Source organism: Nicotiana tomentosiformis, chromosome 6 (assembly GCF_000390325.3).
Source record: "Nicotiana tomentosiformis chromosome 6, ASM39032v3, whole genome shotgun sequence".
Taxonomy (NCBI): domain Eukaryota; kingdom Viridiplantae; phylum Streptophyta; class Magnoliopsida; order Solanales; family Solanaceae; genus Nicotiana; species Nicotiana tomentosiformis.
This window is the reverse complement of record NC_090817.1, coordinates 116,017,621-116,036,404: the sequence shown is the minus strand read 5'-3', so window position 1 is coordinate 116,036,404 and position 18,784 is coordinate 116,017,621. Positions and strand designations below refer to the sequence as shown.

Sequence of the window (18,784 nt, the reverse complement as noted above, 5' to 3'; positions counted from 1 at the left end):
ACGAAGGCAAAACTCCAAGATAATGGAGTCAAGTGCCCCCGCTCAATGAGGACGGGCCCAAAGTAAAGGGATACGTATAAACTTACGTAAAACCCTTCTTAAAGAAGGTTACCCGCTCCACCAGGTCAGGAGCGATGATGTTTAAATCTTGACAACCACAATCTTCTTTCACAACAGGGATACTAGAAGGACGGATGAAAGAGGGATACACGCCAACAACCCATGTTTAAGGGTTAGCAGAAGGGTACTTCTCTTCGAAGTCCTTAGTTGTAATAAGCCTTCTGAGAATAATGGTGCTCACCGTGGGAGGAGCAGCATCTTCAACACTTCCTTTGTTCTTTGAGGAACTGTGATTTTTGGAAGAAGAAGCCATATTTAGTAGAAAGAAGTAAGAAGTCTCTTTGAAGGAGAAGAATGGTAAAGAAAGTTAGAAGGAGTTGAGTAAAGAAGTCGAAAAAGTTCTAAGAGGTTGTGAAGTGTAAAAGAAGTAAATTGAAGTGTATAAGTAAAAGAATAGGCGGCTAAAATTGTAGTTATACTTACCCTGAGATTCAGCGAAATTATTGTTGAATCGTGGCATGACATGTGTTCGGGGCATTAAATACGGAGAGATGTGCGACTAATCAAGCGTCAGAAATTTTTCAGAGGGGATTAGAGAATTTCTCGCCAAGAAAGGTATCTTTACCAACTTTCCGGTGACACAAGGTTATGACACCGGAAAGCAGGGGGACTATCTATATAGGATAAAATATGTTCATATTAAATGCTCACATGATAAAGCGACACGTGAAGCCGAAGACAAAAGACAATCAGGTCCGAAGACAACAATCTCGTTTGTCCCCGAAGGGAACGATGTTCATAAAGGCGAAATAAATGCCTACCACTCGGTAGTATTTAATGGAGAATATTCTATAGCATTAAGTATATAATCCGTTATAGAGAATATGACATTCACTGCCTACCGTTACACACCCTCATAATTGTTATTTAAGAAGGCATTGATCCTAGGACCTTGTTCCCTAGGTGCAATTATAAATAGTGAGCTCAACCACCATTGAAAAGGATACGAATTTTCTCACAAGCACATACTATACTCTGTTCAAAAGCTTAATAATATTTTTATCTTCTTGCTTACTAATATTGTTACCACTGCTTCCGGAAGCTCTGCACCCGGAACCAGGATTTCTGCTGTCTTATCTAGACTTCAACGCTAAGTCTTACATTCTTGTTTATTTTGTTTATCATTTTAGGATCAAATCGATTCACTTGTCTATAAACCACATATAAATTCAATTGTACTATTTTATGAGTATACAGTAAGACTGTACCAAAAGTTTAAAATGAGACTTTTTCATAATATCAGAGGGAATGAGTAGGATTTGACCAAAAGTTTTGAAAAAGAATTTTTCATAACATCAGGGGAGGATAAGATTAGACCTAGAGTTTAACGAAACATAAAGTTGCTCAATTTTAAACAAAATCGACCAATTTTCCTTTTCTTTTTAAATATTCTCCATATGAAAATTAGATGAATAACTACTGCTCACTCTGTTTCAGTTTATGTGAATCTATTTCCTTTTTGATCCGTTCTAAAAAAAATGACCCATTTCTAAATTTGGTAATAATTTAGCTTAAACTTACAATTGTACCTTTAATGAGAAGCTTTTATAACCACACAAATATTCTGGACCCCTTTTTGGCTTGTTTAGGATCACAAATTCCAAAACTCTTTTATTTTTTCTTAAACTCCGTGCCCAGTCAAACATGTTCACATAAATTGGAACAGAGGGAGTATTATTAATTGGGAATCCCTCTCTTCCAGTTTATGTGAACCTATTTCCTTTTTGGTCCGTTCAAAAAAGAATGACCCATTTCTAAATTTGGAACACAATTTTGCTTAAACTTATAATTCTACCCTTAATGAGAAGCGTTTATAACCACACAAATACTCTAGGCCCCTTTTTGACTTGTTTAGGACCACAAATTCCAAAAATCTTTATTTTTTTTAAATTTCGTATAAATTGGAACGGAGAGAATATCTTTTAAGCGCTTGGATTGGGGTTTTGATAAAGTATAAGAGCAGCACTAAAAGAAATCACACTTTAGTGACGACTCTTTTTAATTGCGACAAAAGTTATAGTATATATTTTGTTGTGGCGATCTGACAAGATAAACGTTTAGCCTGTAACAGGTACTGCTAAAGATTGAATTTGTCATTCCCACTGAGAATAAAATTTGAATGCAAAGTTTTATGGCAACTTAAAAATTTGACTCCAAAGTTGTATGAGCTCTTCTCTTTGCTCGTTTCTCTCCATAAATTCTCCCCCCCCCAAACTCCATTTTCTCTCCGCCCAAATCACAAATTATGACCCATCTGTTATCGACCCAAAAGCCCTAATCTGAAATTGTGACTCCATCAGGTATGTGCTCAAATCTCAAATTCTCTTTTTCAGTGGTTTATACAGTTAGCGAGAATGATGATTTCAACAATTTTACATATGATATCGCAGGATTTGCGCAAGTCTTGGCTAGGGTAAGTCGATTTAACTTCTGACATATTTCTTGGCTGCTTGTGAACAATGAAAAGGGGGATCCATGTGTGTGATTTCAGAAGAAGCAATCACCCAGTTTGAAGCATTAATGGAGCAAGGTAACACTACTCTATTGATCTTTTCTTTAACAATGATGACTTGTTGTTTTGCTGCTTCCTGACATTCATATTTGGAAATTCTGAGCAGTTGATGAAGCACTCGAAACTACTTTTCAGGTTTGCATTTGTACCATTTTCTAATTTCCTCGTTTTATATGAATTTATAGTTTCTTTACTTTCTTGTCATGCTTTGTATGCTTTTATTTAAAGTAATTTATCCTAAATTCTTATTTTTTGGGGCAATTGACCTGCTGCCTAGAGTTGACATAAAGTTGAAAAATGTAAAGTAATACAGGGTGAAAGCACTGAAGCATGGGTGGAACCATGTCAGTTATTTGAATCAAGGAACACAAGAAGAAGTTAAGTAGCTAGGCAATTAAACAAATTAAAAGATGAAAATGGTGAAACTAAAACAGAACTTCTGAACATATGCTACCACTCAATATATCCCTATTCGACGTACACAAATCATAGTGGCAATTGGTACTTAAAAGTGTTGTCATAACCTGTAGTTCTCAACGTTCTAAACATATGGGTAATAAAAAAAAATTAAGAATAGTGATCCAAGATGTTGAAGTTCGTTACTTATTTCAAGTTTATTATCTCCAACTAAATGCTTCATTCTGAAACACATATCACCCGTACCTTACATAAACATACTTCTCACAATCACATCGCTCATAGGAACAATCCCATTAAGGTAAAAACAGTGGCAAATCACGTATATAGACTAAACAATGACCTTATTTTATTCCATACTAGGAATGGCAACAAGAGGAACAACCTTCCTCACGTTAACTCCAAACTGTTCCTCCATGTCCAGTTTCTCCGGTGCCATCCCATCAGGTAGCTTCCAACTAAATGGTTGAATAATAGAAGCCAACATCAAATTCACCATCCTTATAGCAAGTGGCATTCCCGGACAAATTCTCCGGCCGGCGCCAAACGGTATAAACTCAAAGTCCCTACCTTTGTAATCCACACTAGACTTTATGAATCTCTCAGGCAGAAACTTTAGTGGCTTTTCCCAGGACTTTGGGTCTCTTCCAATTGCCCAAGCATTCACGGAAACTTGACTATTCTTGGGCACAATGTAGCCCAATACTTCTACATCGTTTTGTGCTTTGTGTGGCAAGAGTAATGAAACTGTTGGGTGAAGTCTCATGGTTTCTTTTACCGCTGCCTGGAGGTATGGAAGTTTCTCAATGTCTGATTCTTTTACTGGCCTTTCTATGCCTATTTGTTGAAGAATTTCTTCTCTTACTTTTTGTAACTCATGAGGATTTAGAAGTAGTTCTGCCATTACCCATTCTGTTGTTATAGCAGATGTGTCACTTCCAGCCATTAATAATTCCTGTCATCGGTTGTCGTGCCACACACATGCAAGAATCTATTAGCTTCATATATATTCTGTTTTGCAGAAGGTACATAATTACTAACTTTGTTAATTTATTTAAGAAGATTATTTAATACAACTTGGTACGCTGAAAATATTTGTTTCTACAAGTTGAGGTCTCTATTTGACAACCCATTGAGTTAGGGATTGTCATAAAAACTGTTCAAGTACAAATGGGATAAAATTCACAAGTAGTCACTTTTCAGCTCTGTAATTAAAAAATCAGACTTTGAAATTGCAGGTGAAATTGAAACTCTGTGACAATAGCTATTTTTCAATTACGGGGCTGAAAAGTGGCTAGTCGTGCTATTTCTACATTCTGGACCACCTAAATATTTGGAGAGAATTTTGAAAAAGTCACTCGTCATCTGGACGAGCTTGTAAAGCCTAGAAACTTTTTCTGTTTTAAAAGGGTTAATTTACATAGCCTTGAAGTACGTGCAGGATCACATCAGGATCACATAAGAATAAGGGGGCATTAATATACTTGGATATAATTTTAACCCAAGTTGAAAGTCTCCTAGCTAAGTGGCCAAGTGCCCAACTTAAGAAAAGTTGGCTAAGTTGAAGCTGGAAGAAGTCATTGAAATCGTGGCCTCAAACGTAGACATGGTTGCCCATCTGTAGCCACGCTTTCATAAGAGATCAAGAAAGGAATTACGAAACTATGGTGTGAACCGTGTGCACAGTTCAAGCGTGGCCCTTTACAGAGAGAAGAGGAAGAGGAAGGCCTAAAGGGCTGAATCAAGAGTCCACCGTGCCAACTGTTCTTTTTCACTTAAGTATAAGGTGAAACTCAAAATTCAAATTTGAAAAGGAAAGAGAAAAAGAAGAAGCAATTACCACCATAAGAGGCTTGATCGTTGTGCCAAATGGGCGCATCTTCTTCACATTGATCAAGAAGTACATCCAACAAATCTCCTTTTTTCTTCATCCCTGAGGTTCTAGCTTCTATTGTCTTCTCAATTATTGTTGGGAAGAAGAAACCATATTCTAATTCTAACACTCGTGGAGATTTACTTAGAGATAGAGAAGAAGGGTGAAGAAGTGGTCGTGCATATTATGTCTTGAGAATATAAGGAGACATAAGTTTGTGGGTTAGTGTGGGAGGAATAAATATATATGTCAAGTGTATAATATATACATGTTCAAGCAATGAAAAATACGGGAGATTTTTTCAATCAGATTTCTCCTTCAATTTCGTACATGGTATCAGAGCAATAAGCTCGATCCAACAGTCCAACCATCAAATCCATTTACATCAGATTCATCATCATAATCAGTAACCTAAAATGTTTAAAAGAACCATCACGTTTACTGGTGATACGAGCAATGCTGCAAAACCAGTTAGTTATGATGTCAATCACCATTATCTTCTCAACAACTCTGACTCACCTGGAATGACTCTAGTCAACACCGTGTTTGATGGAAGAGGATACCCAGTGTGTAGGAGATCTATTCTCCTGTCTTTGTCACCCAAGAACAAACTTGGTTTCATCAATGGAGCATGTCAATCTCCAGATCTGAAATCTCCAGGCCATGAATAATGGAGTTGTGTGAATGACATGGTCATCTCTTGGATCCTAAATGCTCTCTCAAAGGATATTGCAGACAGTGTGATATACTCCAAAACTGCAAAAGAAATTTGGGACAGCTTGGAGCAGAAATTTGGGAGATCAAATGGAGCCAAGCTTTATCATCTGCAGAAGGAGTTATCAGGTTTAGTACAGGGAAACAGTAATATTGCAGCATACTTCACTAAGTTCAAACGACTGTGGGATGAATTAGATGCTTTAAATGTTATCATATGTTGTTCATGTGTTTGTGAAGGAAAGGTAAAGTTGACTAAGTCTCTTGATGATCAGAGATTGATCCAATTCCTAATGGGATTAAATGACATCTATGCACAAGCAAGAGGAAATATACTCATGATGAACCTTTTGCCTAGCATAGATGTTGCTTATTCATTTCTCTTGCAAGATGAAAATCAAAGAGAAGTTTATGCAAATGCACATTTTAATTCTAAATCAGTATTATTCATGGCAGCTGGAGACGCCAAGTAGCCTAATGCACAACTTCTAGCTAATTTTGCCGATTTTATGATCACATGACAAGGGAAGAATTATTAGAAACTTAGAAGCCAAACACAAAGAGGAGCAGCCATATCACCAAAATATAACAACGCAGGGCAAATGTTTGTTAAGCTTCATCAAAGGTTTAAAGGGAAAAAGAAGTACAATCCAAATGTGTCTTGTAGAATAAAATCTAGAAGATTTATTGGATTTCCAGAATCCAAATAATCCAGAAGATATTTTAACTTATCCAAATGTGATTAGTAACCTAAAATATTTGAATGTGTCTAGTACAATCCAAATATGATTAGTAGCATAAACTCCAAGCATATATTTGAACTTATACATATAGACACATGGGGACCTTATAAGTCAAATACTTACAATGGATTCAGATATTTCTTTACTGTAGTAGATAACTATAGCAGAGGAATATGGACATTTTTATTAAGTGCAAAAAGCAATGCTTTTTCTATGCTTAAATTTTTTCTGTCTATGGTTGAAAGGCAATTCAATGAGAAAGTTAGAATGATAAGATCTGACAATGTATTAGAATTGGGAAAAGGTACACAAGAGGCAACTTTCCTAGCTTCAGAAAGAATTATACACCAACTGTCTTGTGTAACAACTCCTTAACAGAATGGAATTGTTGAAAAGAAGCATAGACACTTCTTAGAGATTGCGAGAGAGTTAATGTTTCAATCCAAGCTACATATGTCATATTGGGGTGAATCTATCCTAACTGCCACACATCTTATTAATAAGATGCCTTCTAGTGTTCTTAAAGGAAAGACACCATATGAGGTTTTATTTCAAGAGAAACCCAAGTATGATCATTTAAAGAATTTTGGATGCCTTTGTTATGCTTCTACAATAGCCCAGGGAAGAGGCAAGTTCGATGATAGGGCAACAATTTGTGTTTTGCTTGGTTATCCGCTTCATCAGAATGGATATAAGCTATTGGAATTGTCCACAAGAAGAGTATTTGTGTCAAGGGATGTAAAATTTCATGAATCACACTTCCCTTTTGTTGAAACCAGCACATCACAACATCTTATATTCCCAAGCTCAACATTTACTACAGAACCTACCTATTCACCTTCATCACAAGATCAATCCTCACCTATCTCTTTAGAACCTGAAGTTTGTGATATTTTCTCCTTACCATCACCAAGTTCTTCATACACTCCCTTTCATCACCAATTGTCTACTAGCCCAATTCTTTTTCAGTCTATCCTAGATACACCACACACTACCTCACCTGTTTCTATACCCAAGTAGCCTACACCATTGAGAAAGTCAGGAAGAGTTTCCAATCAACCAACCTACTTGAAAGATTATGTATGCAGTAATATCATGTTCACAAATGTAGCATCAGTTTGTTTCACTTAACCAAGTAAGCCTAGGAAATTTTGTTTCTTTTCTCTGTCACCCAACAATCAACATGTGCTGCAATCCCTCTCTACTCTCACAGAACCTAACAGTTTTGGACAGGCTTGTCAACATCCATGTTGGATAGAAGCTATGAATGCTTAAAGCTCTAGAAGATAACCACACATGGCATGTGGTTGAATTACCTAAAGAAAAAAAAGGCTCTGCCTTGCAAATGGGTGTACAAGGTAAAGCATTCGAATGGAAGAATTGAAAGGTTGAAGGCAAGGCTAGTGGTCAGGGGGGATATCCAAAGAGAAGGAATAGATTATAGTGAGACTTTTTCACCAGTGGTGAAAATGACAACGATAATGTGTTTACTCACTATTGCAGCCAAAAGAGATTGGAATATGTGTCAATTAGATATCAACAATGCATGTTTGCATGGTGATCTACAAAAGGAGGTATACATGAGGTTTTAACACCTCCTAGTCCTAAGCATGTTTGTTAACTAAGGAAGTCATTGTATGGTTTAAAACAAGCTTCCAGGCAATGGTATGTTAGGCTTGCATGAGCTTTGAGTTTTAAGGGGTATTCTTCATCATTAAACGATTACTCACTATTTTTTAAACGGACAGGAAACCTGATTTCTATCCTAGCTGTATATGTAGATGACATACTGCTTACTGGAGATGACTTGGAAGAAATTCAGCATATCAAGGGTTTTCTAAACAGTGAATTCAAGGTCAAAAATCTAGGAGACATATATTATTTTTTAGGAATGGAAATTCTGCGAGAAAAGGAAGGTTTTATTGTAAGCCAAAAGAGATTTACCCTAGATATGCTGGAGGAATTTGATGTATCTCATTTGCCTCGAGTCAGTTCTCCTCTTGATCCTTCCTCCAAGCTTCAAGCTGATGATGGGCACCCCTTGCAATATCCAATAGTATTTCGTCATCTGGTTGGCAAGTTGAACTATCTCACTAACACTCACCCGGGCCTTTATTTCGTAGTCCTTACCCTCAGTCAATACATGCAGAGACCCTGTAAGTCTCATTTCTCTGCTGCCTTATGAGTGCTCAAATATTTAGAGTTGTGATCCAGGACAAGGAATTCTTCTCTCAGCAAAACACTCATTCTCCTTGCTTGCATTTTGCGATGCTGATTGGGCCTCTTACAAGGATTCTAGGAGGCCCGTAAGTGGATTCTTCATCACACTAGGAGGAGTACCCATTTCCTGGAAATCAAAGCAATAAGTGTCAATCTCCCTATCTTCTGCAGAGGCAGAATATAGATCTATGAGAAGAGTAACTGCATAACTTACATGGTTAGTTCGACTTCTTGAAGATCTCTCTGCACCAGTAAGTCTTCCCATACCTCTTCACTCTGACAGCAAGGCAGCCATTCATATCGCCCGGTTTCCAAAACCGTCTTCCACGGATGCACAAAACATGTAAAAATTGACTGTTATTTTGTGTGTCAACAGTTCCTTTCCGGTTTAATTACCCTTTCTTTTATTCCATCTAAAAACCAACTGGCGGATCACTTCACAAAGCCACTTCCGGGGGTTTCTCACTCCGAGATTTTGAGCAAGTTAGAGGTCACAAAGTTACCCTCCAACTTGAGGGGGGATGTTTGAAAGAAGAAACCATATCCTAATTCTAACACTCGTGGAGATTTACTTAGAGATAGAGAAGAAGGGTGAAGAAGAAGAAGGGTGAAAAAGTGGTCGTGCATATTATGTCTTTAGAATATAGGGGGACATAATTAATAGGTTAGGGGACATAAATTAGTGGACATGACGGGACATAAATTAATGGGGTTAGTAAGGGGATTATAATATAAGAAGACATGAGTTAGTGGGTTAGTGTGGGAGGAATAAATATATATGTCAAGTTTATAATATATACATGTCCAAAGCAATCAATGAAAAACACGGAAGATTTTTTCAATCAGATTTCTCCTTCAATTTCGTACAATTATTTTGTCAAATATCTCATGCAACCTTAAATATGCTTGCTCTATACAATGTTTCACTCCTTGCAAATCTAGCCGCTTGAGAACCGGAAAATAATCATATAAGTTAGGTACCTAAAATATTTGAATGTGTCTAGTACAATCCAAATATGATTAGTAGCATAAAATCCAAGCATATATTTGAAGTTATACATATAGACACATGGAGACCTTATAAGTCAAATACTTACAATGGATTCAAATTTTTCTTTACTGTATTAGATAACTATAGCAGAGGAACATGGACATTTTTATTAAGTGCAAAAAGCAATGCTTTTCCTATGCTTAAATCTTTTCTGTCTATGGATGAAAGGCAATTCAATGTGAAAGTCAGAATGATAAGATCTGACAATGCATTAGAATTGGGAAAAGGTACACAAGAGGCAACTTTCCTAGCTTCAGAAAGAATTCTACACCAACTGTCTTGTGTAACAACTCCTTAACAGAATGAAATTATTGAAAGGAAGCATAGACACCTCTTAGAGATTGCGAGATGGTTAATGTTTCAATCCAAGCTACATATGTCATATTGGGGTGAATCTATCCTAACTGCCACACATCTTATTAATAGGATGCCTTCTAGTTTTCTTAAAGGAAAGACACCATATGAGGTTTTATTTCAAGAGAAACCTAAGTATGATCATTTAAAGAATTTTGGATGCCTTGGTTATGCTTCTACAATAACCCAGGGAAGAGGCAAGTTCGATGATAGGGCAACAACTTGTGTTTTGCTTGGTTATCCACTTCATCAGAAGGGATATAGGCTATTAGAATTGTCCACAAGAAGAGTATTTGTGTCAAGGGATGTGAAATTTCATGAATCACACTTCCCTTTTGTTGAAACCAGCACATCACAACATCCTATATTCCCAAGCTCAACATTTAATACAGAATCTACCTATTCACCTTCATCACAAGATCAATCCTCACCTATCTCTTTAGAACCTGAAGTTTGTGATATTTTCTCCTTACCATCACCAAGTTCTTCATACACTCCCTTTCATCACCAATTGTCTACTAGCCCAATTCTTTTTCAGTCTATCCTAGATACACCACACACTACCTCACCTGTTTCTATACCCAAGTGGCCTACACCATTGAGAAAGTCAGGAAGAGTTTCCAATCAACCAACCTACTTGAAAGATTATGTATGTAGTAATATCGTGTTCACAAATGTAGCATCAGCTTGTTTCACTTAACCAAGTAAGCCTAGGGAATTTTGTTTCTTTTCTCTGTCACCCAACAATCAACATGTGCTGCAATCCCTCTCTATTCTCACAGAACCTAACAGTTTTGGACAGGCTTGTCAACATCCATGTTGGATAGAAGCTATGAATTCAGAGCTTAAAGCTCTAGAAGACAACCACACATGGCATGTGGTTGAATTACCTAAAGAAAAAAAAGGCTCTGCCTTGCAAATGGGTGTACAAGGTAAAGCATTCGAATGGAAGAATTAAAAGGTTGAAGGCAAGGCTAGTGGTCAGGGGGGATATCCAAAGAGAAGGAATAGATTATAGTGAGACTTTTTCACCAGTGGTGAAAATGACAACGATAATGTGTTTACTCACTATTGCAGCCAAAAGAGATTGGAATATGTGTCAATTAGATATCAACAATGCATGTTTGCATGGTGATCTAAAAAAGGAGGTGTACATGAAGTTTTAACAGCTCCTAGTCCTAAGCATGTTTGTTAACTAAGGAAGTCATTGTATGGTTTAAAACAAGCTTCCAGGCAATGGTATGTTAGGCTTGCATGAGCTTTGAGTTTTAAGGGGTATTCTTCATCATTAAACGATTACTCACTATTTTTTAAACGGACAGGAAACCTGATTTCTATCCTAGCAGTATATGTAGATGACATACCGCTTACTGGAGATGACTTGGAAGAAATTCAGCATATCAAGGGTTTTCTAAACAGTGAATTCAAGGTCAAAAATCTAGGAGACATACATTATTTTTTAGGAATGGAAATTCTGCGAGAAAAGGAAGGTTTTATTGTAAGCCAAAAGAGATTTACCCTAGATATGCTGGAGGAATTTGATGTATCTCATTTGCCTCGAGTCAGTTCTCCTCTTGATCCTTCCTCCAAGCTTCAAGCTGATGATGGGCACCCCTTGCAATATCCAATAGTATTTCGTCATCTGGTTGGCAAGTTGAACTATCTCACTAACACTCACCCGGGCCTTTATTTCGTAGTCCTTACCCTCAGTCAATACATGCAGAGACCCTGTAAGTCTCATTTCTCTGCTGCCTTATGAGTGCTCAAATATTTAGAGTTGTGATCCAGGACAAGGAATTCTTCTCTCAGCAAAACACTCATTCTCCTTGCTTGCATTTTGCGATACTGATTGGGCCTCTTGCAAGGATTCTAGGATGCCCGTAAGTGGATTCTCCATCACTAGGGGAGTACCCATTTCCTGAAAATCAAAGCAATAAGTGTCAATCTCCCTATCTTCTGCAGAGGCAGAATACAGATCTATGAGAAGAGTAACTGCATAACTTATATGGTTAGTTCGACTTCTTGAAGATCTCTCTGCACCAGTAAGTCTTCCCATACCTCTTCACTCTGACAGCAAGGCAGCCATTCATATCACCCGGTTTCCAAAACCGTCTTCCACGAACGCATAAAACATGTAAAAATTGACTATCATTTTGTGTATCAACAGTTCCTTTCCGGTTTAATTACCCTTTCTTTTGTTTCATCTAAAAACCAACTGGCGGATCACTTCACAAAGCCACTTCCGGGGGATGTGAAATTCCATCTAAACTATTGGAATTGTCCACAAGAAGAGTATTTGTGTCAAGGGATGTGAAATTTCATGAATCACACTTCCCTTTTGTTGAAACCAACACATCACAACATCCTATATTCCCAAGCTCAACATTTACTACAGAACCTACCTATTCACCTTCATCACAAGATCAATACTCACCTATCTCTTTAGAACCTGAAGTTTGTGATATTTTCTCCTTACCATCACCAAGTTCTTCATACACTCCCTTTCATCACCAATTGTCTACTAGCCCAATTCTTTTTCAGTCTATCCTAGATACACCACACACTACCTCACCTGTTTCTATACCCAAGTAGCCTACACCATTGAGAAAGTCAGGAAGAGTTTCCAATCAACCAGCCTAATTGAAAGATTATATATGCAGTAATATCATGTTCACAAATGTAGCAGCAGCTTGTTTCACTTAACCAAGTAAGCCTAGGGAATTTTGTTTGTTTTCTCTGTCACCCAACAATCAACATGTGTTGCAATCCCTCTCTACTCTCACAGAACCTAATAGTTTTGGACAGGCTTGTCAACATCCATGTTGGATAGAAGCTATGAATTCAGAGCTTAAAGCTCTAGAAGACAACCACACATGGCATGTGGTTGAATTACCTAAAGAAAAAAAAGGCTCTGCCTTGCAAATGGGTGTACAAGGTAAAGCATTCGAATGGAAGAATTGAAAGGTTGAAGGCAAGGCTGGTGGTCAGGGGGGATATCCAAAGAGAAGGAATAGATTATAGTAAGACTTTTTCACCAGTGGTGAAAATGACAACGATAATGTGTTTACTCACTATTGCAGCCAAAAGAGATTGGAATGTGTGTCAATTAGATGTCAACTATGCATTTTTGCATGGTGATCTACAAAAGGAGGTGTACATGAGGTTTTAACACCTCCTAGTCCTAAGCATGTTTGTTTACTAAGGAAGTCATTGTATGGTTTAAAACAAGCTTCCGGGCAATAAGTCATTGTATGGTTTAAAACAAGCTTCCGGGCAATGGTATGCTAGGCTTGCATGAGCTTTGAGATTTAAGGGGTATTCTTCATCATTAAACGATTACTCACTATTTTTTAAACGTACAGGAAACCTTATTTCTATCCTAGCTGTATATGTAGATGACATACTGCTTACTGGAGATGACTTGGAAGAAATTCATCATATCAAGGGTTTTCTAAACAGTGAATTCAATGTCAAAATCTAGGAGACATACATTATTTTTTAGGGATGAAAATTCTGCGAGAAAAGGAGGGTTTTATTGTAAGCCAAAGGAGATTTACCCTAGATATGCTGGAGGAATTTGATGTGTCTCATTTGCCTCGAGTCAGTTCTCCTCTTTATCCTTCCTCCAGGCTTCAAGCTGATGATGGGCACCCCTTGCAATATCCAACAGTATTTCGTCATCTGGTTGGCAAGTTGAACTATCTCACTAATACTCACCCGGGCCTTTATTTCGTAGTCCTTACCCTCAGTCAATACATGCAGAGACCCTGTAAGTCTCATTTCTCTACTGCCTTATGAGTGCTCAAATATTTGAGTTGTGATCCAGGACAAGGAATTCTTCTCTTAGCAAAACACTCATTCTCCTTGCTTGCATTTTGCGATGCTGATTGGGCCTCTTGCAAGGATTCTAGGAGGTCCATAAGTGGATTCTTCATCACACTAGGAGGAGTACCCATTTCCTGGAAATCAAAGCAATAAGTGTCAATCTCCCTATCTTCTGCAGAGGCAGAATACAGATCTATGAGAAGAGTAATTGCATTACTTACATGGTTAGTTCGACTTCTTGAAGATCTCTCTGCACCAGTAAGTCTTCCCATGCCTCTTCACTCTGACAGCTTTAAGCCATTCACATCGCCCGGTTTCCAAAACCGTCTTCCACGAACGCACAAAACATGTAAAAATTGACTGTCATTTTGTGCGTCAACAGTTCCTTTCCGGTTTAATTACCCTTTATTTTGTTCCATCTAAAAATCAACTGGCAGATCTCTTCACAAAGCCACTTTATGGGGTTTCTCACTCCGAGATTTTGAGCAAGTTAGAGGTCACAAAGTTACCCTCCAACTTGAGGGGGGATGTTTGGAAGAAGAAACCATATACTAATTCTAACACTCGTGGAAATTTACTTAGAGATAGAGAAGAAGGGTGAAGAAGAAGAAGGGTGAAAAAGTGGTCGTGCATATTATGTCTTTAGAATATAGGGGGACATAATTAATGGGTTAGGGGACATAAATTAGTGGACATGAGGGGACATAAATTAATGGGGTTAGTAAGAGGATTATAATATAAGAAGACATAAGTTAGTGGGTTAGTGTGGGAGGAATAAATATATATGTCAAGTGTATAATATATACATGTACAAAGCAATCAATGAAAAACACGGAAGATTTTTACAATCAGATTTCTCCTTCAATTTCGTGCAATTATTTGGTCAAATATCTCATGCAACCTTAAATATGCTATCTCTATACGACGTTTCACTCCTTGCAAATCTAGCCGCTTGAGAATCGGAAAATAATCAGATAAGTTGGACTGTCCAAATCAATTCCTTGAACTCGTTAGCTGTCTTGAATTCTGGGTCCACCATATCCATCGAGAAAATGGTGTTCGATATTGAATTCAACGTTGTCACAAAAGCAACACGGCCGATGTCAACAGTTGTACCAGTTTGACATTGTTTCCTTATATGATTCACTAGTTATGCAGCCTTTTGGCGACGAAGTTCTTGGAGAGAATCGAGTCTGACAGTCAGTCACTCAGTACCGTATAAGGCCAATCCAGCCCTAGGGTAATTTATCCCCAAATGTAAATGATACGGACAAGATCCATGTCCAAGGAAATTCATTACAATATAAATAAGTAAGGCAAGTCCATGCCCTGGGAAAACCATCCCGAATATATATAATCATCTACGCTCACTGAGGGTGTGTACATACTCCGGAGGGGCTCCTTCAACCCAAGCGTGATATAAAGCCTTTATGGCCTACTGCAGGCGGGCAGTCCCGATCCGTATAATAATAAAGCCTATAAGGGCTGCTGCAGGCGGGCAGCCCCGCTCCATTAAATAGTAAAGCCTATAAGGCCTGCTGCAGGCGGGCAGCCCCGATCCATATAATAATAATATATAAAGCCATTATAGCCTGCTGCAGGCGGGCAGTCCCGATCCATTTAATGTTAATATATATAAAGCCAATATGGCATGCTGCGGCGCGCAGCTCGATCCCATAAATATCCTCACAATGGACAAATATAACTAAGTGTGAAATGTATATTTTATATTTTTGTTCTTGAAATAATTAATTCAACAGCAACACGACCCCATGGGTCCCAAAAATATTGGCACGTAGCCTAAACATGATCTCTAATAAAAGCCTCAACTCAATTTCTTTAACACGTGGAAAATGTTCGGATAATAACATGATTTTTTAATTTTTACAACTTCACAGGATTTATTCAAGTCACAATTTCTATGGTGCACGTCCACACGCTCATCAACTATCGTGTGCATCACCTCCAAACAGTTTGTATAACACCAATTCGAGGATTCATACCCTCAGAACCAAGTTTAGAAGTGTTACTTACCTCAAACCGTGTAATTCCTTATTCCTCTATGCCTTTGCCTCGTGAATTGGCCTCCAAATGCCTCGAATATAGCCACAATTAATTCGATTCAGTCAATAAAATTTATTGGAATTAATTCCATAAGAAAATACTAATTTTCCAGCAAAATCCGAAATTTAGCTCAAAAATCGTCTGTGGGGCCTACGTCTCGGAACTCGACAAATATTACAAAATATGAACGCTCGTCCAACCACGAGTCCAACCATACAAATTTTACCAAATTCCGACATCAACTCGACCTCCAAATCCTCAGTTAAAGTCTATAAAAATTTCTACCATTTTCAACCCAATTCACTGATTTAGGGATAAAAACAACAATGGATTCAGATATTTTAACCAAAATTGAGTTAAGAATATTTATCCCGTTGTTTTCAGATCTTAAACATTATGTCCAGGTTCGCATTTGCGGACAAAAACTTCGCATTTGGGAAGAACAGTTCCCCCCATGAACAATGTTCGCAATTACGACAAATTGTTCGCAATTGCGAGTGAACAGTATTTTCGCAATTGCGAAAATGGTTCGCAATTGTGAATGAACAGTACCTCACCAGAAACCAACAAACTTAAACTTCTCCGAAATGATCCGAAACCACCCTGAAACTCATCCGAAACCTCTCGGACACAAACCATATATGAATTTCAATCATAAAACATGCTACAGACCTGCTCGCACACTCAAACAACTGAAAAGAGGTCGTCTTGACCCGATATTGATGATGGTCAAACTCTCAAATTTTTTAACTTTACTAGTCTCTCAACCAATGATCCAAAAATACAACCAAGTCTTTTGGGACCCGTCAAATCATACCAACAAGTCCTAAAACATCATATGAACTTAGTCGAAACTTCAAATTACATCAAACAACAACAAAAATACAAATCGCACTCCAATTCAAGCCTAATGAAAACTAACAATTTCCAACTTCTACCTTCAATGCCGAAACCTATCAAATCAAGTCTGATTGACCTCAAATTTTGCACACAAGTCATAAATAACATAATGGAGGTATTCCAATTTTCAGAATCGGATTCCGGCCCTAATATCAAAATGTCACCCCCCGGTCAAACTTTCCAAAAATTCAACTTTCGCCATTTCAATCCTAATTCTACGGACCTCCAAATAATTTTTCGGACACGCTCCTAAGTTCAAAATTACTGTACGGAGCTATTAGAATCATCATAATTCAAATCCGATATTGTTTATATATAAGTTAATATCCGGTCAACTTTTCCAACTTAAGCTTTTAATTATGAGACTAAGTATCTCATTTCACTCTGAAATCCTTCCGGACCCGAACCAACTACTCCGAAAAGTCATACAACAACTGTAAAGCATAAATTGAGCAGTAGATGGGGGAACGAGGCTGTAATACTCAAAATGACCGGCCGGGTCGTTACATTCTCCCCCACTTAAACATACGTTCGTCCTCGAATGTGCCTAGAGTTGTTTCCAAGCCACCAAATCACTATCCCATCTTACCACGCACATACCCGGAGGTGACCCCACGTCACCTTATTCCATATAGGCCTGACAATACAACACAATTGACGATCATTACTTTAACGTTTTTTCGTAACTTAGAAATCAAATTTTCAACATCCAAAATTTTTTTCAAGACACGAATCTCACATTTACACACTGTATGAGTCTGAACAAGATGTATCAAGCCATAACCATAACCCCATATATATTCACATAACATACTGCACATTTTGCATGCTCGCAGCACCATTCCTGATCACAGTAACTACTCCAACTAACCCGGTACTAGTATTGAACCCCATATCAAGCCAAACCTCATTCCAAAACATTCATACATTGTTGATAATAAAAGAAACACGCAGAATCTCGTAACCCCTTATCAGATCCACAAGTCATAGAGCTTTCTAGCCCCAACGAGAACCATAATCACTTTCTAAGCCGACTTTCAATGCCGTCCTCCCAAAATATACCGTTTCAAACCTGATAGTACCCATTCTAGAATCAATGACCTTATATTATTAAACATAACTATCCCACAGACACGCCACATCAATATAACTCAAGCCACAACTGCGCAATCCGTATAACCAAATATGGGATATGTCTTAAGGAAGAGAACCGTATTGCAAGTTCAACATCAACCGAATGGCACATCCCTTAAAAATCGCAGTATGGAGCCAACTATTCCGACTCGGTGTAGAATACACATCCTACTTGGGCCTACCAATGGACCCCCAAATCAACTCTGGTCACACACAAATAGATAAATAACCCTCCAAAAATCCACGACGACTGAATCATAATACATACTATCATCTGGCTATCTTAGGCCACGACTCCACAGTCCACCACCATGAAATAATCTGCTCCTGACAACTTCCATTCTCCAAATCCATAGAACACACAAATCACCATTTCTGATCCCATCTCCACCGCCCGAAAGTCTAACACATCTCTCATACACGATCATCCCACGAGGAATACTTCTCCCATTCTTTCGTGTCACATAACATCTTAAAATTAACAGTCGATCAACCAGGAGAGTGCCCCAATACCTATGAAACATCCATAATTCAAAACATAGTGCGCCTTCTGAAATGTACACTCTACTCACGCAATACCAAATAGTTATAGCATTCATCTAAACATCAAAAACCGTCCATGCCGTCTAAGAATTTATGACCTCCCCTTCAAAACTGAACCGTATATTTGAACCTGCAAATCTCAGTCTCACTCCACACGCCGCCTCTATTAGGCCATTACATGAAAACACAAGAACCTCATTAACACTCTGAGTTGCCAGCAAATTACATACCCGATCAGTTAGAATCCTTCCTCTTGCTTCCTTCTAGGAGGAACTCACAATAAACAACACGTTCCCCACACCGATAGAAAATAT

General features: G+C 38.0%; 1 protein-coding gene across 1 annotated transcript; it reads right to left on the bottom strand.

The window, feature by feature from the left end:
* Nucleotides 1–3,284: 3,284 nt before the first annotated feature.
* On the bottom strand, nt 3,285–15,019 carry LOC108948651 (cytochrome P450 76T24-like). The gene is made up of 3 exons (XM_070177712.1): nt 14,882–15,019; nt 4,890–4,919; nt 3,285–4,004 (listed from the first exon to the last, which is right to left on the bottom strand). The coding sequence occupies exons 2-3, from the start codon at nt 4,893–4,895 to the stop codon at nt 3,399–3,401; spliced, it is 612 nt and encodes a 203-aa protein (XP_070033813.1). The 5' UTR covers nt 4,896–4,919; nt 14,882–15,019; the 3' UTR covers nt 3,285–3,398.
* Between the last annotated feature and the right edge of the window lie 3,765 nt (nt 15,020–18,784).